Source organism: Corvus cornix, chromosome 28 (genome assembly GCF_000738735.6).
Source record: "Corvus cornix cornix isolate S_Up_H32 chromosome 28, ASM73873v5, whole genome shotgun sequence".
NCBI lineage: Eukaryota > Metazoa > Chordata > Aves > Passeriformes > Corvidae > Corvus > Corvus cornix.
Window position 1 is genome coordinate 428508 of NC_046356.1, and position 21776 is coordinate 450283.

The window sequence follows — 21776 nt, forward strand, 5'->3', positions numbered from 1 at the left end:
AGCGCCCAATGCACTGCGGGCAACCCGCCGGCGTAGCAACGCGACCCCGCTGGCAACAGCCGGCGGCCAATAGCGGCCCCGCGGCCAAGCCCCGCCCCGCCGCTCGGACCCCGCCCCTCTCTCATTGCCACGCCCCCTCCCGGGCCCCGCCCCCATCGGCGGCAGGCCTCGGCACCGCGCCCAGCCCAGAGCCGGCCCCCACCGGGACACCGGGGACGCCCGGGACACCCGGGACACTCGGGACACCCTGGACACCGGGGACACCCGGGACACCGGGGACACTCGGGACACCGGGACACTCGGGACACCTGGGACACCGGGGACACCGGGACACTCGGGACACCGGGGGCACCCCAGACACCGGGGACACCCGGGACACCGGGACACCGGGGACACGCTCCCCCACCCAACGCGGCACCCTGGGGCGGTGGAACAGCCTCGGGGGCAGCGGGTACCCGGTCCTGCCGCTCCCCGGGGCGCTGGCAGGGGCACGCACCCCCGGCCCACCCTGCGCTCGGGCTCGGGAGCTGTCCCCACCTTCTTCTACAGTTGTGTCTGGAACAGAACTTGACACACACAGTATGATTTGGCAATCTTTATATCCACAATACATCATAACCATGCACAAAAATCGAGTGATGTGTTTATTTACAAAGTGAATTGCACTTAGCACAGGAACCAGGAATAAAAGTAAATGAAAGGAACCTCTCTTCTGGGTTGCATAAAAGCCCAGTACTATTTATAGCCTACAAAGCCTGATAGTCAACACTACCATGCATTATCTGACCAGTGTAAAATAAGAATTGCCGTTATTTATTGAAACAGTGCAGCCCTGGAGATACTCATTCCATGGAAACATTCCATAAATCACCATCCCAACTACATTTAAGAATCTGGAAGTCAAGAGAGTCCACCCTTCAGCCCCCACTTACTGTGTTTTACTTGAAGGACAGTTAAGTCTTCACTTCCAATTGTCTGATTTTCCTTAGCTGAAATTCAGGCCCCTACCTCTAACACAGTTTGTTCTACTCTTTTATGGAGGAAAACATCTTCCCTAAGTGACTGAACCGCTTCACTGGGATCTTCTTTCCTTCTACAGAGTCCAGAACCTCTAAGCAAGTTCTTCCTTCATGCTTGGAAGGGAAACGATCACCAAGCCTTGGTAAGACTGAGCCAGAAAAAGATCCCACCCACACCTTCTGAAGCAGCACAGCATGCAGGGATCAAAGCACCACGAAGCAAAAATATCTCCTGTACATTTTTCCAACAGCTTTTGTTGAGTGACTGATTCAAATAAAGGCACAGCCCAACCCTTACCACACCCAGCCAAGAGCTCTGTGCTCACACAAGAGCCCTTGGTCACCACAGGTCACAGAACAGCACCCAAATGGGGGCATCTCTGGGATCCATCATCTTTCTACTGCCTCTAAACCTGCCACAGGGCCAAGAAGGCACCAAACTGCCTTTCTTCTACCAAATCTTGACGACCTCCACAGCACACACTGAAATCGTTTTAACAAAGTAGCAAGCGGTCACCCATCAACTGGATTTTTACATTTATACAAGTATGGAGCTTTAAAACTTTCCTACAAACCAAACTTCCTTGTTCTGTGCAGGCTCCAGTGAAGATCCCAGACTAACTCACCTGCCTGTAAGCACTAACTCTGCAGGAAGAGATTGGATTGATCTGGTGGACCCCAGGAATTTATTTTACCAATTAGCTGTTGGTGTGCTCAGGACCAAGTTACTTTTATGTATGAATTTTGGTCTTCACCCTCCCCATCAGTTAAGAGGAGAGGCAGCACAACAGACTCCTGCCTAATTCTGCATGAAAGGGCCTGTTCTAGACATCAGCAGGAGCCTCTGACTGACGGGTGCATTACTGACAGAGGTGGCAGCACTCAGGGCTTTGTAGTGTTTTCAATAGTTAAAGGAAAGTCAACCTCAACATCCGAGTAAAGCAAGCAGAGCATACATTCCTTCTTTCACAGCCAGCTTTCCTGTTATCAGGAGTTTTACAAAAGCAAAATTCAGCCCTCAAATCCCTTGGGACAGATGGAAGAGAGCTGGAACCTTTTCTTTTTTCCTGACAGTAATACTGAGAGACACACAGCCAGCAAAGCCGTGGGATGAAGCAGTCCAGTTGAGGTTACATGTAGTCTGTAATTTCCACATCAGGAAAGCAAGCTTAAGGAGTCTGGGTTACTGGAGAGCTTCTCTGAATGTCAGACAGCTCTTCAGCATTTCCAGCTTCCTCAGGATTTCTCCAAGTCTTCCCCTCAGCAATTCCAGCACAATAGTGGGCTGGGTTGTGGATGCAGTTTGTAAGGAGTGCACAATGCTTCATCAGGACACCAGGAACCCCAAACCAGAAGCATTTTCCTTGGTCTGCGCACAGGAAGATGGCTTAATCTGGCAGAACTGGTCCCTGTCCTTTTTCTGTTGTCACAAAGAGCCCTGTGCTTAGTCTGGGCAGGAGCACCTCAGACCCACAGAAGGGCTGTGGCTCCGCCTGAGGAAGAGCCTCGTCTCATACTGAGGGATCACGGCAGATAAACCCCCCTCAGTTCCCAGTGCTCAAAGGAGCTACATGGGTGCACATGTGCACACATGCAACTCCCACATCCTGGGTGCCCCCAGCAAAGGGCAGGAGGCCTTTCCCTGTCACACAACAGATCTCAAACACAATAGAATGGTCCAAGGTCCACCAGCGCTGAGAGGGCTTTGGACAATGGAGTTGTTCAAGAGCTCTTCAACACCCATAAATTTAACAGCAGTTAAGCCCTAGACACTGACCTTTCACTGGGACTCTGAGGCAAAGTTTAGAGCCTTCCAGAAAGTCAAAGACTAAAGAAAATCTCTTAAGAGACAAGCAAGTGACTAAACTGCTTCTTGGCTTCTTACACCAGGCCAGACTGATTCTAGAAACTTCATGTTAAGAACAGGACTTGCAGAGTAAGCATGTTAATACATCACCCTGAACTAATGAGTCCTCTTAACAGTACAATTCCTCCTCATGCTATCCAACTGATTTCTTTATATAAAGTTTGTTCAAAAATTAAGGAGCCCAGCTCCACTAGTGTCCACTTGTTCTCAAATGAAATATTTTCAATATTTCAAAACTTTCCATTCTCTCACTGCCAGCTGTCTAAACACTGACCGCATGTTACTGTCTAAACACTGACTGCATGTTACATTCTGGTCTTGGACCACCAAAAAGGAGACATCCCAGTTCCCACCTTCTCTCAAGAGAATGCTAGTGAAGTAAATACCAAGTGTTGAAAGTGCTTCCTGAACTGGAACACCCTTAGGACAGAGCCCTGTGATGCCTGAAGAGGAATTCATACCCTCATTCAATGGCATCAGCCTGCAAGCATGCACCCATTCACCTTGAATATATCCTCTAAACAAAGCTGAAGAGTGGAAGTGCCAGGCACCGCGTGCATCCTGCGCTGTGAGCTGGAGCCCTCTCAGTGCATACAGTACAAAATTAAAGGCATTGGTCTGGAAATCTTATAAAAGAAAAGCCATCAGAGTTAACTGCCCTTAATTTTATTACGTAACCAGACAGAACAGTTGAGACTGGAATGTCAGATTTCCCCTTCAAACACAATTCACAGTTTCATATTTGCTTTGTATCAGTAAAGAAAAATCAACTCATTAATATGCAGCTGGGATTCATCCAGTGAGGTACAGGCTCAGAATACAGAGCAAAAACTCACTGCAAATGGCTCCACAAGCCTTCAGGGAGCAGCAGATGGTCTCCAGCTCTTCCTTTAGACCGTTTCACCCAGTATTGGCCATCAGAACATTCAGTGGATACCCGAGGGGATACAAGTGTGCAAGAGCTAGTGAGTGATGAAAAGCCATCAGAGATTTGCACAAGCAACCAAGAGACTGACTACACAAAGTTGTGGTAACATTCTTCGCATTCAGCACAACAAAGAATTAGAGTAGTTAGCCCTGCTGATCACAAATCTGTTACATCAGTGAAGTACAATCATTTAAGAATTACAGTCTGCAGTTCAGTAAAACGGTAAGAGGAAAACAATGTTAGTAGTTATTATGTGGAATCCTAATATTATGCATTTTAGTAGAGGTCAATAGTGAAAGATCATGAAGAGAAAGTTCCAGATGCTATGGATCTGCAGAAGTTTTACAAAATGTATAAAGTATTGTGTTTCTCTACAACAACCAAAACCCTTACAAGTGCAAGTATATATGTGACATGAAAATATTGCTTCACTCACTCAGACAGGGGCAGGAGAGATCTAGAGAAAAAGCAGCATGCAAAAAAAACCCAACCCTGGAACTAGAGCAGATCCTGCTTTCAGACACTGACCTACAGTACAAAAGAAGCCTACTTGTACAGGTTGCAAAAGGTTTCTGAAATCAATACGCTGGCACTTACTGTACAATAATGTTAACTGATTAACATAAGCTATGAATAAATATTAAGCCACTTCATAAAGCCTGCACAGGCATTCATGGTGGCAGAAAAAGCAATGCAGACATATTTCATTGTTCCCAAATAAAACAAGAACAGAGAAAGATTTCCCAAGCAGGAAACAGTAAACTACACAGCCAGACTAACTGTATTAGGGGTAATTACAGAATAAGTAATGTTATTTTCAACAGCTTTCTTATGTGTGTGCAGCCACTAAAATCCTCGCTGTGAGACTTCATCAGGACAGAAAACAGAGCATTTGGCAGGATAGCTAGTTTAATTTCTCCCCCATGTTTACAGAAACACAAGAAAAAGAGATATCTGACTATGGGAGGAAAAAACCTTGTCACCTAAATGTAGTTATTTCTTCAACTGGTAGAGTCAAGTCCCATTGTTCCCCTCCCAGAAAACAAAAACAACAACAAAAGCAAACTAAAAAAAAACCTAACAAAACCAAAACAAACCCATTTGAGAAGAGTGTTTCATGGGATAATATCCAGCAGCAGATGTTCCAACACAAACATGTCTATCAGATCAGTGACTACATTTCAAGCCCAGAAGTCACCACATGGAAGGGGTTTCAGAGGCAGGGGGATGTTAGCCCTACAATTAAAGCTCTAATATGAGAGGGGAGATTTGGGAATGGAGTAAAGGAGGGGGGAGGGAGTCACTGAATCACAGGAGATAGGAAGTGCACACAAGTTTCTAAATGAAGCACAGACGAAGTGGAGGGCACAAGAGTCATCTAGAGAAGGTCACAGGTTCTGACAGCACTGGAGTTTGTTGGATTTCTGTCCATCGGTGGTTGGTGGGACGCTGATGTCGACGACGTTGTTGCCAGGAGACTCATCGTGCGCAGACCGGTCGGCGATTTGCTTCTGCGACACGATGCGGTAGATCTCTGCAAGGAGAGCACACGGGTCAGAGCCCCGGGGGCACGGCCTCCCACGGGGCACAGCGCCGAGCAAACTGCCCAAGAACATGCCAGAACCCAGGAGTGAGAAGATTTAACTTGAGGGCTCTGAAAGGGAATCTAGGCTAAGCAGATGTGGCATGTAACATCTGGCTGGCGTTCCAGTTCCGGAATGAATACGCCAGCTCTGTCTGGAAAAGTTATTAAGACAAGAGTCCTCACTGTTGTTCTGCAACAGCACTTCCTATCCCATTCTTTTTCAATGACTCCACGAAAATGGGGATTATTAAAAGGGTTTTTAAATGGGAACGGAGCAGGAATGCTCATTTCTAAAACAGGGAATCATCTTCTTTGTGATTAAAAAAAAGTGGGCAGCATACTCCAGAAACACCAACCACCAGGATGCTGGGAAACGTCCTCCACAGCAGCAAATTGCCTGATCCCCACCTCTGCTCCTGGCAACCTGCTACCGCCAAGTAACAGCAATGCTCCTCTCTGCAACACATCAGTTTTCCTACCTATGACAGTAAAAAGCCACACAGATCCATAAAGCCCCATCCTTCTCCAAATGAATTGATTTGACTCTAACTTATGCTTGAAAGCACACAGATCCACAAAGCTGTAACCACTGAAGAGAGACTGGCAGCTTAAAAGCCATCAGGAACAAACTGTTTCAACTGCATAGTTAGTAGAAGTATCATAAGTGGAAAGGCTTTTGAGTTACTTATTTCACTGACTATAAGCCCTTGTTCCAACTTCCCTCCATTGTGAAACAGGAAAAGGGCAAGTACTTCCCTGGAAGTCTGTGGTAAATATTATGGTCACATTCATACAGCCACAACCCCAAACCAGCAACACCCAAAGCCTTTAGTAAGAATTAAAAATCATAGGGCACTGTGCAGGGCTTGTTTACGGGGGGTTTTGTTAGGCTTTTTTTTTTTTTTTAAGAATCTGCACATATTTATATTGTTTAAAATGGAAACCTTTAACTCAAGGCCAATCTTGTTGCCACTGGTTACCTACAGATCTTTGCTGAAAGGGACAAAGAGGGTTGTTCAGAGGCTGTCACATCCTCTTTCTTTCCTGCTCAGTACTATATTTGAATTTGAGCTGTTCAGAGTCATTGCCAAGCCCCCTTTGCTTTGGGGTAGCATCTCTTTGGGGTGTTTTGTGGGTTTTTTTTCTTCCAGTCTTTAGTGATCCCTCAAACAAGTGGCCAGTAAGGAAACTCCTGTCCTGCTGTTCCCACTCTCTTCCCTCCACCAAGTCCCCTGTGGTGGTTTCCAACTCACTACTCTACACAGCACATTTTCCTAGGTTCCTTCTCCTCTCTTAGAAGGATGATTCTCCCCCAGGTGTAATCCCTTTGGGAATAGCCTTTTCAGGACTAATCAGTCTTATTACCCATATGCCTATGTTACAGTGGGGATTACTGTAACACGATGTATCAAACAAGGAGGCCTGTGGAAAAGAAATATATATGGACTGATTCTTGATAGATGTTTCAGAGATGTTTAATTTCCCAGCCGCATGGCCGGGGCTCTGCCGAGGAACTGCAGCAATCACGGGACCCGAGGGTCCCTGCCCATGCAGGGAAACACAAACCAACCAACGGGGAACGAGGCTGAGCAGGGCCAGGGACCCCGACACTTCACCCGTTTATTTTTTAAAACAACTGGATAAACATAACAAGAACAGTTTTAAAACAAAACAAGCCTTTAAATGTCCAAACAGATTCTCTGGAACATCTTAAGGCTGACAGAAGGGAGACAGGACTCTCCGAGCATGGGTTGTGGGGAAACTGATGCAGGAGAGAGTTTAATTTCTTCCCTCCCCCTTTTCATCCCCCCTTCGGCATCAGAGAGGAGTTGTAGGGAAATCCTTCAATTGTATAGGGAAGCCATGGGGTGAAAAAAGGATTAGGAATAAACTGGGGATGGGGTAAACTTAGGAAGGGGTTCATATTGGGTATAGGGTAAAAGGGGGAAGTAGGCTGTGGGTAGGGAAGTTGCTGGGATGGATATTGTTTATAATTTTGTGCGTAACGGCTGCCTTTGACTGGAATACCCCCAGGCCCAGTAACATTCGCTGCTTGTAAACCCCTCTTTCCTTGTACTATATCAAATTGTACAACTTCCCCATCTCCTACACTTTGCAGGTAATTTTTAGGGTTATTCCTTTTTGCCTATGCTATCTGAACTGGACAATCTCAACACTTTTGGGAGCTCAGGATGCTGCTGAGAGAGAGGGGTTTGAGTTCCGTTTGCCCAGGCCTGACCTCAGCTTGAGTTGTTACCACACTGTGGCTCTCCTAGGGAGGCCTCAGGCCAGCGTCTCTAACCAGGGTCAGTCTCAGGGACCTGAGAGGGAACACTGCAAGGGAAGACAGGATGGATGGTGACTGTTGAGCTACACTCAGAGCACTAAAACCACAAATACTGTCTCAAAGTGCCAGGGAAGTTTCAGATCCAGCCAAGTGTCCCAGATCAGCCGTGAATCTGCTACAGGGTGCGAGACCGGCCCAGCTCCAGCTCTGGGCAATCGGCTCTGCCTCACCCTCCAGCTGCTTCACCAGTAGCTCTAATAACACAAATCTGCTGGGCAGCAAATACACCCCATTCCTCATCTGTTAGGCTTTTTAGCTATAGAGGCAGCTTGGCTGCCCTTTTTCTCCTGCCTGCTTCTTCTTGGGCACCTTGGAGTCAGAGTTGGGGTTGCTCAGTCTGGAGAAGAAAAGGCTCCTGGGAGACCTTACTGCAGACTTCCAACATCGACAGTCCCCCAAGAGAGCTGGAGAGGGACTTTGGACAAGGGCCTAGAGGGACAGGACAAGGGGGAGTGGCTTCCTACTGCCAGAGAGCAGGGTTAGATGGGATACTGGGAAGAAATTCTTGGCTGTGAGGGTAGTGAGGCTCTGGTACAGGTTGCCCAGAGCAGCTGTGGCTGCCCCATCCCTGGAAGTGTCCAAGGCCAGGTTGGACGGGGCTTGGAGCAACCTGGTCTGGCGGAAGGTTGGTAGGGGGGCAAGGTGTATAACGAGATGATCTTTAAGGTCCCTTCCAACCCAAGTGGTTCTGGGATTCTGTGATCTTCCTCTAAATGCATTGCATTTCTGTTACCAACAGAGTTGGCCAGCATCTGACTTAGTGATCCCAAGGCTCTGTAGTCCTTCCCTGCACACCACTGCAAAAGGAACCCAAAAGAGCCTGCCTTGACAATTAACCCTATTAATGCTCAGCTTCTTTCCCAGTAAGAGACACACACTGATACATAATCAACCTACAACCCTTGCTATCAGCTGAGAACAAGAGTTCAGTAGTCTGAAAATGGTACCAGTCTGCTTTGGTGCAAGAGAAAATACTGGAACATTTAACTTCCCAGCACAGAAGTACAATTACTAGTTCCTTTACAACAGTACTATTGCAATAGCTTGAATGTGTGGAACATCAGGAGATAGGAACCTCCAGGAGACAGAAACCCTCTTCTGGGACAAAAAAGGGTGTATGGGGTGGGAGGCAGAACACAAAGGCGAGATTAGAAAGCTTGCAAACTAACCATCATTCCCAACACTCATTTCCAAAACACTCCAGATAACTGAAAAATGTGCCCATGAAGAAAATCTACCACCTCAGCAGCTGCTCTGAATCCATAAAAACCATACCTGTAAGGATGTTCTTGAAGGCTTCTTCTACATTTGTTGAATCCAGAGCAGATGTTTCAATAAAAGATAAGTTATTTTTTTCTGTAATAAATAAGAAGTGGTTCAGTTAAAAACTTTAATAACACTTTATTTCACTTTTACTTTAAGGTTTTTATCTTTTATTTTAGGCCAAACCAGCCAGGGCACAGTCATTTTTTTTCTTTTCCCCGTTACACAAGGAACACGTTGGTGCTGCAGTTCAGCAACATCTCCTTTGCCCAAAGTGCAAGAGCATTTTCCCCACTGCAGCCCTTGCTCAGTCCAACACAAAATATCATTCTCTTCTGGCTACAGATCATACCCGGAGGTGCCTTAAGCAAGAGCCCCAGCAAAAGCACGTCAGCTGCTACAGAGACACAATTCTCCTCTGGAACCCCAAAAAGATCAACAGACCTATACTTTCCTAATCAGACCCCACTTCCAAATAACAATGACCCCCTGGAACACAGTCTATTTTCTTCTTTCCTCTTACAATGCAAAAGAATTTTTTTTATTAAAAAAGGAAGTGATTAACACTTAAATATCATACCTAAAATGGTTCTGTATCACATACCCAGGAACAGGTAAATTTCAGTCATGGAGCTTAAACACCAACAATTAGACATTTAAAACAGCCTTAGCAGGAAGTCAGGGTCAAAAAGTAAGAAGCTGAACCAAGTGACCAAAGTAATAGACTATCTGGGGCACCCACCAACTTGTTTTGCTTCTCCTAGAGAAATGTCACTTCTCATTCATCTGAAAATTTTAAGTGGCTTTATTACCCTCAGGGTACTCGCTTACCAGCAAACTTCAGAAAGCATGTTTAAGCCTTGGTAATATTTCTAGAGGTACTTTAAAGGTTGTACATTTACATTCCACCTCCAAGCTTGACAGCCACACAAAAGCTGAATGTCCCCAGGACTTTAAGGGCAAAAGAGTATCTGACCAGTGCTCTGCCAGGTAAGGAAGAGAAAAGGAATGCAGTAGCAGCGTCTTACATAACCCATTGACTTCTCCCAACAAATGATCATTTTCAAGTCTGATGATCGCTGCATTTCAGTGAGACCAGATGACACTACTGCATGCATCAGCGCTCTAGAGCAGCAATGACCCCATCGAAGAGAAGGTTCAGTATTCCTTTGTAGCTGTCCACATCAATATCTACTCAGCAGAATCGGGTCTCCAGGAAGGAAGGACGGACATTTTGTGATTTTTATTGTGACATTTTCTCTCCTAAATGTTGCTTACTGTTTCTAGCCTTGTTAGAGGAAATGTTTAATCTTCAGCTATCAGGCAGCTCAAGGACAGTGTTTCAAAAACATGTACTACCACTAGATTTAAAAACCAACAGAAAACCACAAACTAAAAATGACCAAAAAATTCTCCAAAAAAAACCCCAAGCCAACCACACATGCTAGTTAATAAGCCAAGATACTTTAATTTTTAAAAAACCCAACAAAACATCTTAAATGTCTTTTTTAGGGTCCAAACTAAAACTTGAGGTGAGAGTTCAGCCCTGGACCAAGCAGTGTGATCAGAGCAGGCACCATCCCCCAGGCCCCTGAAGCCCCAGCCCAGCCAGGCCGAGCACTAACCTGCGAAGGCCCTGGCCTCGTCGGTGGGCACGGCCCGGAGGTGGCGCAGGTCGCTCTTGTTACCCACCAGCATGATCACGATGTTGTTGTCGGCGTGGTCTCGCAGCTCCTTCAGCCAGCGCTCCACGTTCTCGTAGGTGAGGTGTTTGGCAATGTCATAGACAAGCAGAGCCCCAACAGCACCGCGGTAATATCTGAAACCATGAGGCACAGCCCTTCAGCGAGAGCTCTGTCCCAGCCACACCAACAAACGGGCCATCTAGCTCTTCTATAATGCTTTACACGTCAGAAAAAGTTGTGCTGATGCAAATACTGTTGTTGGAGGGGTTTTGAAGCCTAAAACCAAGTTCCAATTGCAGGGGTTTTTTTGTAATGGCATTTCTAAAAAAATCCTGTGTGTGTACCAAAATGCTAGAGAGCCTGCTGAAACCAGGACTAAAAATGTCCTGTCCACTCCCACCGTGTGCAGGAAAACTCACCGTTCCAGAATCAGTACAGCTGGGCGGTTTTCGTGAACTTACAACCTAACTTTCTACTAGGAAAATAGCCCTTAATAAAATGTCAGTATTTGTCCCTGATCCTTCAAATATCCCCTGGCCCTCCCACAAATTAAAGAGGGGACTCTGGGCTATATTGTCACGATCCACAAACCTCTAATCCAGGAACAGAGTTTGCCCCCTCAGGGCAGGTTTGGGCCCATTTCAACACAAGCCAAGGGCTCAGCTCAGCACAAGTCAAGCTGTATCAGCAATCCTGTAACATCCATATCTCTCTTCCACACAATACTACCATTTCTCCTCACTTGTACCAGCACCTGTCTGACATGTTGTTGAACTGAGTCAGGGCACCAAGTCAGCAGAAAACATTCCCTTTTCCCTGATGTTTGGCATTCCGCTGGCCAAGCAGGCTGAACTGGCTGAGTGACGTGTCAAGCAGGAGTTAGTGCCAGCACAAAGGAGAGCAGGATCACAGGACTGCAGCTGCCCTAGTTCCCAGCAGTAAAACCTGTGGTTGACCCAGACTGGACTAGCAGTTTTTACAGCAAGAACAAGGGTCACAAAAGAATTCCTGAAAGTCACACTAACAGTTCCAGAAACAATGCAATTTGAAATTGTCACTTACATCTGCTTCTGCATCCCTTTCCCTACAGACTGCTTCCTTTGGGTTCCAGGCTCTCCTGACAAAATTCCCCTTACCTTGAGTTTAATGGCTCAATCTGTGCATGACTCAGAGACATGTTTTTACCTTTAAAAACTGATACACATCTGCAACGTAATAAAAAAATCAACTCACTGATCAGAAAATGCTCTGGAGAACCAGGCCTGACAAAAGGGTTTGCTTTTTGTCCTCTGCCAGATACTTTTGTCTGCATAGAAACAGGTACACCTCAAGCCACTCTGTGAATTAACAGGGTGCCATAGGTGAAAAAGCTTCTCACCTTCAGGGATTGTGCCCTAATGCTGCACAGTCAGCACTATCATAGTTGCCTTCCTATGTCCTGGCTATTCAATGTGTGTGCTCATGGACCTAATTTTCAGGGCTGTGACTAATTCAAAGTCATTGAGATTTCAAGGGACTTTTTGGCTGCAGATTTTCCTAAAAATACCCTCAGTCTCAAGACTAAGGGAGCAATGGAGACCAGAAGCCATGGGTGTTACAGTAAGCCTCCATGCCTAGACCAAAACTTGATACCAACAGTACCCAGTTTCTATCTGAAATGACACTCACTCCGTGTAACGAACACAGCACATTCAGCACAGACAAAAAACCAAATCACAAAACTCAAACAGAATTTCCCCCAGTTTTGATTTAAGCTGTCATTTGCTTCTATAATAGTAACATGAGAATCTAAAAATTACTTTCATTATATTAATCAAGGGAACACAAAGTATTTCCTATCTTATGACTTGGATCCACATTGAAGTTTGTCATAACGACTTTGTCACGTGTCCAAAATATGTTTCATTCTCTACCCATAGATTTATCTGCAGCATCTCTGCTAGAATTCTGCTGAGCAAAGACACAGTACTCACGCTGAGGTAATGGCGCGGTATCGCTCCTGGCCTGCAGTATCCCAGATCTGTGCTTTTATCGTCTTCCCATCCACCTGGATGCTCCTGGTGGCAAATTCCACCCCAATGGTGCTCTTACTCTCCAGATTGAACTCATTGCGTGTGAAACGTGACAGAAGATTACTTTTCCCAACTCCAGAGTCTCCAATCAACACAACTGAAAGGAGAGACATTATTTGCACAATTAATTCCTTGTACCAGCACTGACCCCACGCAGCAGTGCGGCCTGGCAGGCAACACCCACCAGAAATGCACAGCCAGGTAACACAGGAGAGACTTACACGGACAGCACCTCAGACTTTACTATGCACAGCTTACTTCAACCCCAGAAGAGCCCCAAGCTGTTTTGTGGTGAGTAGCTGCCCAGTCCGAGGTGAAAATGAGAAATTGCTACAGCGACTGTCAAAGTCAAACAGTGCTTTGGAGGCCCCAACCACTGCAGCAGGCAGAGGTAAGAGATGCCCCTCACACACTCAACCTTTGGCACAGGAAGGCTGCAACCCACATCTTAAGAAACACTACAGGCAAGAACATGGCAACAGGCCACCTGTCTGCCCAACAAAAGCCGTCGTACAGTGTAAGTGTACTCTATTTTTATTAAAAGACCAAAAACATGGTAAATAAACAATTATTTGCAGTCCCTGATGGAGTCTTATGAGGTGTTTTATTTCAATAATTTAATTCATAAATATGTTCACCACAGAAAGAGTAGAAGACATTTGATACTAGAAAAAAGATACAAAGCAAAGCAGAACTTCATCCAGAAAAAAAGTTGTAGTAAACTGCACAAGAAGTAAGAGATGAGCTAGAAACCTCTGCCTCCACACGTGGTGTTGCCACGATAACAGAAAAATGTGAGTGCAGAGAGATCTTCAGCACACAAAGCCCAGCTTTCCTGAAAGGAATTGTGAAAACAAAGGTACATCTTGTGGCAGGAGGTTCCCTCTACTTTTTGGCTTATGGATGAGAGCAAGAAATAACTGAGAGAAACAAAAGCTGAAACAGCTGAGCCATTCTCCCTTCCTCTCCCAAACACTGTATCACATACCCTTTCGGAATTCAAATGTCCTGGCTCAAGCAAAAGGAAGAAAGGCAGCCAGCCTCTGTGAGCTTCTTTAACCCTGGGAGTATTTCCTACTCCAGTTCTAAGTAGAGATCTGCTGATCTTCCTCATTCATATGGTCTGTTTTTCCTACGGAAAAGCAAACATGGGCAAAAAACATTCCCAATTTCCCCCCAACAACTACAGAAGAATCTTCTCATTGCACACTTCCAGAATGAGCTCACCAGTGTCCCCCCAGGGCCAAGGATCATACTTGTCTCTTAGTGCTACTACAGCTTTCCTCTGCTCAGGCCATTGTTTGAGGATGCAGCTCTGGCAGCGCCCTGCTCCAGCTGGCTGCCACCCCACCCCTGGAGCACATTCCCAGGCTGCTGCTGGACCCTGGCTCTCTGCTGCGACAGCTCCAGAGAGCTGCACAGGGGGATTGTTGAAACGCTCTGGACAGTGCCCCCAGCATCTCATCTGCCTGACAGCACAGACAGACAATTGTGCTAGCACAGCTGAACAGGCAAAACATAAAAGAGGCAGGAACGGGCAGCCAGCACATCGTGGCAAGGCACCACAACTCCCTACCCGGGAGAGCTTAAACCTCCTCACAGCACTCTGCCTTCCCTGGCAAACTGCCTAAACCATTTTTTAGGGTATGAGAACAGACAGATAAAAAAAGATTTTATTACAAGTTCTAACTCTAGGGTTTTGTTAGCTTTATTTTCCAGACAAACAGTTTTTCACCACTAATTCCATGGGACCTTCCAACAACAGGCCGAGGTCACCCATCTCGCACAGGGATCTGCTGGCTGGACTAGGCTCTATCCTACAGCAAAGCCCTGACCATAACCAAAAGTAAGAACATCCACCACACAAGCTAGACCAGATTGGAAAAGCCCTGAGGCTTCCAACTGTTTCTGAAGGGAGTTATCTTCCCATGACTTTGCAGCTGGAGAAAGCACAGCCTTTCCAGGTTCTAGCCATCTCCTCTGCTCTGGCATTTTAAAAGTATCAGTTTTGGGCATAAACCATGCAAACGGCTCTCAGGTCATTAACTCCACCTGCCACTGGAAGAAAATTCCAGGGGTCCCACACTCCTTTGGCTGGCTACTCACAGGCTCCCTTCACCAGGCTGCCCCACATTGCAGCAGAGCTTCTAAAACAGAATTTTTCAGAAGTTAAAGGAAGGCAACCAGATCCCAATTCAATAAAGGGCATTCTAGCCTTGAGTATTAATAAGAAGTACTTGGAAACTCTATCTTGAGCACTAAATGAGCATTTTTACTTTCAGAAGAAAGATGCCAAGACTGGGGGTCCCACGTGCAGACAGAAGCCACAAGCTTTTATTTTCTATGGGAGTTGAGCAAGAAGGTACCTTCAACATCCTGGACTAAGTGATTAGATCTTGGGAAAGTTTCTAAATTTGGTAACAGGCCACCACACAGCATCGCCTGTTCAGATTCAGAAGTCATGACAGAGTAGAAAAAAGTTCCAAACGACAGTTTAAGAGCCTGAATACTCCCTAAACACGTCTCACCAGAACTGATGAAGTCACTCTCCAAATGCCTCTAAGGGCCACACTGGTGATAGAAAGATGTACTGGTTTCATCTTGGAAGTGACATGAACCAATAACCAGCACCAGCCGTCTTCAGATGGCTCGAAGCACACAGACAAGCCTCGCACAGTACCCTGTTTATATCCTGAATCCTGCTCCTTCAGTCTTTCCTGATTTTCTGTCTCGTCCAGCCACTGTGTCAGTTATCCATCACCACATTACCCATCCATCAACTTAGCCACCACCCTCACTCTGCTTCCCATGTCTACAACATACAGAACTACAGCACAATCCCACCCCCCAACACCTGCCCTATATGTTGAGATCTTGTACAAAACAAGCCAAAGTAAGAATTAAAATTCCAGTGCCATACATCATTGGTAAGAAAGGGAAAATAAATAGATCAAGTTTATGATAGAACTGTAAATACACTCATTTATTAATCTGGAGAAAAGAATATATACTTTTGAGCAATTAAGAAGATTAAGACTCCCTCTAGCACAGACCATCTAACCAGAGTTTGTGATAAATCTGAAGTACATAAGGTTGCCAGATATTGGTGACTAATAGGATACGCATTTGTTTTTAATAACCACAGCCTTTGTTAAGCTGAGACTAATCAGAGCAGTCTAAATTCCCACAAAGGTAAAGGAAAGCTCTTTTTCCTATGCTGCTTTTTCCTGCCTTTTTCATGAGCCAGCACACATCTGCAGAACCTCAGATTTAATTCTTAAAATAAACACTGATAATAGCTAATCTTCTTGAGAGCAAAATTAATGCGCAGATCACATTTTAATAGGTACAAGACTTCCAACATTTTTAACGGCTCTTCAAAGGTCACAAATTCAATTCCAGATCAACGCATTCAAAACTCAGGCTGCAAAGTCCCTGCTTTTTCACCATCCCCGCTACAAAACTAACTGGGAACAGGGGCCTGTACTGCTGGCTTCGCTTGGGTCACATCACTGAACACAGCCACAAGCTCTTCACAGCCTCACTACCCCACACAGCCCTGCACACACGGTTTGGCTCCTTCCCCCAAAGGCTGGCTTGAGTAACAAATAATATTTTGTTCTGATCAATAAAATAAGCAGTTTTGTTGGGATGCACACAAAAGAAAGGGAAATTGGGAACAAAGAAGCACTAGTTCGGCAGAGCAGCTTTGACCGTAATCACTCACATCCCCAGAGTGCTCCCAAACCTTAAGTTAGTCATTGCCTGCCACGTGCTGTCCTTTGGAAATGGGTGGCAGGGGAGACAGTCAAGCCTTAAATTTAATAAACTTTCCCAGACTGAGATCCTCCTACGTCATTATTTCTACCTCTGACTACTACACAGACTGACAGAAGAGAGTTCAAAAGCCATCTGTGTAGCTAAGAAGGGGCTAAACCACAAGCCAACCAAAGTCCTGGGCATTATTATAGCAATTGTCCTTGATGCTTAATTCCACTGCTGGAGGAGGCAGGAAGAAGAGGAAGGGGAGTTGGTCCCACAGCAGAGCCCTCATCCCACTTGGTCCCATTTATTTCTTGTCTAGTCCCAAAAAGCCTCAAAGGAAGGAAAAGATAAATAATCAAACCCTCAAAGAAACCCTTCTCTTCTACTCATTTTTTAAAAAAACATCCACACAACTCCTCCCAAAAGATGCACAGAAAAGGACAATCCTCTCACCTGTTTTTTATTAAGTGCTACAAAGTGTGCCAGCATCACCACAGCACAGATCTTGACCAAATGACTTCAGGTTGAGTCTTACTCCAGATAACGTTAAAAACACATTTCAAAGCAAGTATTTTTAAAAGACAAATGCTGTTTCCCTACCTAATTGACTATTCAGAGAAAGAAAAAAGTAAGTACAATTTTTAGGCTTTCAAGTTCCTGGCTATTAAACCACCTGGGAAACAGACGGTGGAATGACTTCAGAAGGAAACTACTTTAGACTCAGACAGTTTAGCATATTTTTACAGGCTGGTCTTCTGCTTTATAGGCAGAGAAGAAATAAGGGCTTTTTCCCCCCATTGTCCTCAAGATTCAACCCACTGTAAAATAAATAAAGCAAACAGGCAAATATATCTATAAAATACTACCCACAGATGAGTAATTGTTCTTTCCTTTGGTCCACAAGTTCGGAATCACTGCTGCCCTTGTGAGTGTCCAGGTACAAACACCGTGTCCCTAAATCAAACGCTTGGGAAATCATCACAGCAGCAAGTGACCCCCAGAGCCCTCACAGACCACCAACGGCGCCCTTAGCACTGCCCTTCCCAAGAGTGAACTCTCGGGATGGTAACTGGGTTTCAGCCGCTCTACCAACAGGAGATCCGGTGCAAAACAGGCTGGGAAACCAAAGATGATAGTGCTACACCCACCTGCACTGCTCCTCGGGCCTCACAGGCAGAGCTGTGGGCTGCTCCGGGAAATCGGTCGGGTTGAGCCTCTGAACAGGCAGGAGCCCGGCCTGCGGAGACATCCCACGGGACAGAAACCCCGAAGACATCCCACGGGACAGAAACCCTGAAAACATCCCACGGGAGGACACCCACGGCGACGATTCCCCCGGAGCCGGCGCAGGAGGAGCAGCACTGAGCCCTCACATAGCCCTGGACAACCCGACATGTCACAGGCAGGGGCAGGCGCGGCAAAACACCCATCAGCACAATCAAATGAACACCATTACGGTCCCAGGCTCCCGGTACCGGCGCTCAGCGGGGACCTGCGAAGGAGCCTTCACCAGCTTATGGTTTTTCAGCTCCGGCTCGACACCGGGCGATCTCCAGAAAACCACCGGCACCGCCGGGCACAGCCCCGGCCCGCCCGCTCCCCGCCGCGGCTCCGGCCGCCCCTGGGGATCGCAGCCGCCCAGCTGCCGGCGCGCGGCCTACGCGGGCCGGGCCGGGCGGGGCGAGGAAAGCCCGTGCGGCTCTCCCGCCGCTCCCCCGGGGCCAGACCAGGCCGGGGGCCCACAAGGCCGCCCCGCGCACCAAGGCCGCAGCGGCCGTCCCGGGCCCGCGCGGCCCGCTGATCCCGGCCGAACCCGGCGCGGTGCGGCGGCCGTGGCCCCGCTGAGCACGCACCTTTGAACAGATAGTCGTACTCGTCGTCGCGGGTGCCCATGGCGATGGCGGCGCCGACCCTCTGCCTGCCCGGCACCGACCGCGGCCCAGCCGGGGAGGGGCGCTCCCGCACGGGCCAACCAGCGCCCGCCAGAGCCCGCAGGAGGCGGACGGTGCGCCAGAGCCATCAACGACAGCCAATAAACGACGGAAGTTCCGCTGACTGGCAGGGAACGGTGCCCAATGAAAGGAGGGCAGCTGGGGAGGGGCGGTGCTTGGGTGCCTGAGCTGGGAGCCTGAGAGACGGAGCGGGGCCGGGCCGGGGCGGGGCCGGGCGGGAGGGGGCGGGGTTTGGGTGAGGGCCGGGGCGGGGCTGTGGAGGCGGGGTTGGAGCGGGCGCGGGCGGGGCGCGGGGGAGGGGGGACTCTTTTCGGGGGAGGGGGTCACACCGGAGGGGGACGTGGCCCTCAGGGGGATGGGACCCCCCCGGTTTGAGCGGGATCGCTGGGAGAGGGGTTTCGCCCCGTTTGAGAGTGACTCCCCATCGCTGGGGCGTGGTGTCATCTCTGGGTGGGGAGAGAACCGGCCCGGCCCGGCCCGGGGGTCAGCGCAGCACCGGAGCCGGGGAGCACGGCGGGGGGAGCCCCAGCAGCGCCTCAGGACACCCGGCTGCGCCCAGCGCCCCCGCCGCCTCGCTTCCCCCTCGGCTGCTCCCTGCCCCGCTCCGCGCTCCCGGCCCCACCTTCCTGCTAAACGCCAGCTGAAAAGGCAGCAAAAACATGCCCTCACGGTGACACAATTGTCCAAGGAAAACATATCCCCTTTTTTTTTCCTGGCACGGCTCTAGGCAGTTTCCTGAGCGGAGCAGTGACCACAGCCAGAGGCCTCGTGGCCACTCGGGCAGTGGCTGTGGGACACCGTTCGCCTCGGCTTTATGGGCTCCAAGTGGGATATCCTTCACCTTCCCGACAGCAGAATTGCAAAAACTCATCCTGGGAACGCCGTCCAGGCTGCAGGACCAGTCTCAGGGAGCCACTCGGGAGCATAAGGGTGTCCTTGCTGCCCTGGTGGCCCCCTCCTCGTGCTCCCTCACGACCTGTGCACACTCGTGTCCCATCACTGGTCTGACACCTTTCGTTGTGGTTGGGCAAACCCCGGCAGGGAAGTGGCCGACTCCTTCCTTCCCTCTGTGATGTGCGGGGAAGTGGCTCTGTTCATCACGCATTTCTCTCTTTCTGGGCTGTGCTCATCACGAGAGGTCTGCCCTACTTCCTCCCTGGAGGAGTGTTTATCCAGCTAAAGGATTAGTGGGTCTGCAGTATCACAGAGGGAGCCACAGCAAGACTGAGACAATGGTGAGGAAAAAGTTGGCTTTGGTCTTATTTTTGTTGGCCTTGGGAGATGCTCAGAGTGGGAGCAATGTCGGGATGGGGAGAGACTCAGACCCTCCAGGCTCCGTGGCACTGAGGTGCTCTCAGCTTCCCCCAGACATGTGAACACCTTGGACAGACGGGATCATGGCGTCCAACAGGTCCCATTTACAAAAATAAGTGCTAATAAATGAGTAGGGGTTGAGGAAGAGGCAGTAGCCAGTCTGACAGCTTGGCAGGGTGTCCAGCTCCATGACAGCCAGGCTGTTAATGACCCAGGCTCTGAGAATGGGTGAGAACCAACCTGCTGCATGCACACTGCAATCCCACTGGCGAGGTATCTAGGTATCCCTGTTGCATATCAGGCGATAGAAGCAGCAGGGAAGGAAAGCCAAAACTTCGTGAAACCTGTGGTCTAGGGAAGGTGCAGCTCCAGCCTAGCAATGGGTCAGGCCAGTTGTTTCTCTGCAACAGGCAGTGATTGCTGAAGGGCTGGGGGGGAAATCTTTTCTTAGAGGTTTTGGTGCTCACATGCAGCATAGAGCATCAGACTTTTAATCCTTCCCATGCCAAAGGGAGTTTTAACACCAGGATCTGCAGGAAGGAGAAAGGTACCACTTTCTCCTGTTGATGCTGTTCCTGTTCCTGCAGGGCCCCAGTGAAATGCCCTGGTGGGTGATGATTAGAGCACACACAGGAGTGTTGAGCATCCCATGATGAACACTTCAATAGCATCAGGAGGAGCAAAGCTGGAACATGCTGGATGCAGAATCTCCTAGGAAGGGCAACTCTACCATGCTGAGTTTCCCACAGCTGATAATGCTGCAACCAGTGAGTGGCTGTGTGACAGGAGGGAGAGGAGGGTGGCTCCTTGCTGGTCTGCAAAGGAGGCCTTTGCTTGCCTTGGTTTGCTCTGCACAGTAGAACATCTTATTTTCATTATTACAAGTAACTTTATTGGTTCTGAACTGAACACTAATGGAGGAAGGTCTAAAAACCCACCAAAGCTATTTTTTATCAGTTTGGATGGAAATCACTTCCTTCTTTTCTTCTTCTAATGCCTGGGAGTTCTTGCCATAAGTTTTAAAGAGCGATACATGAAGGTGGCACCATTGTGAGTGCCATCAGCTCCAAAATCCCCTGGGACAGGGTTTTAACATGGGCTGCAGGGAATGGAGATGATGACTTGGTGTTAGAAGAAGGATGCTGCCCTGGGGCAATGTGGTGTGAAGTGTGAGCCCATAGTCCCCACGTTCTTCACATCCAGGAGTCCCCCCAGCTCGTGGTATGTTTTGCATTGGAGAATCAGTGCCGTGTCACCAAAACCAGATGTGTGTCACTGATGAGGGAATGCATTTGCAGAACCTTTCTGTAAATTCCACATGTCCTCAAATCGGCCACAGGCCATCAAGCTTCCAGGGAAGTGGCCTGAGGTCCCACCTGGGTCAGCAAACTGGTAAGGAAACTCGCCAGTCAGACCATTCAGATCCTGCTCTGGGGGTCCCACTGGCAGTGCTGGGACCAAAGCCCCTTCACAGTGGTGCCTCCAGTGACCCCACAGGCCCCGTGGGACTCCCCGCACACCCCACACTCCCCCAGTCAGACCAGCTCCTCTCACCGGCTCGGTCCCAGCTTCCCATAGCACAGTCCCAGCCTCCGGTTCCTTTGTGCTGCAGTGACACAGAACAGCTCGAGCTGGTGCTGGGGAGGGACCCCGGCCAAAGCCTCCCTGGGCTGTGCCCCCTCCCAGTCTGTGCCCATCCTGATGCTGGTGTTTAGCCCAGCTCCTTTTCCTGACTCCTGCAGAGTCTCGGAGTTAAGTGGCCACCCCCCTTCTGGTTCCCTAGGGCCCTGAGCCCTTGGTCAGGCAAAGGGTCAGTGCTAGGTCCTGGCCCCTTGCCAGGGACTCTGGCCATTCCCCCCACTCTGAGCACAACCTGCAGCTTGTGCTGCAGCTCCCTGAGCTGGGCACTGGACCATTCCACAACAGCCCTCCCTTTGTTTTAGTGGAGCACACCTGCTAATATATTGAAAGGAAGAAGA

General features: G+C 48.5%; 1 protein-coding gene across 1 annotated transcript; it reads right to left on the minus strand.

The window, feature by feature from the left end:
- Window positions 1-580: 580 nt before the first annotated feature.
- RAB11B (RAB11B, member RAS oncogene family) lies at window positions 581-18503 on the minus strand. Its single transcript, XM_039566136.1, has 5 exons — window positions 18385-18503; window positions 12668-12863; window positions 10635-10828; window positions 9022-9102; window positions 581-5348 (listed from the first exon to the last, which is right to left on the minus strand). The coding sequence occupies exons 1-5, from the start codon at window positions 18422-18424 to the stop codon at window positions 5203-5205; spliced, it is 657 nt and encodes a 218-aa protein (XP_039422070.1). The 5' UTR covers window positions 18425-18503; the 3' UTR covers window positions 581-5202.
- Window positions 18504-21776: the final 3273 nt, after the last annotated feature.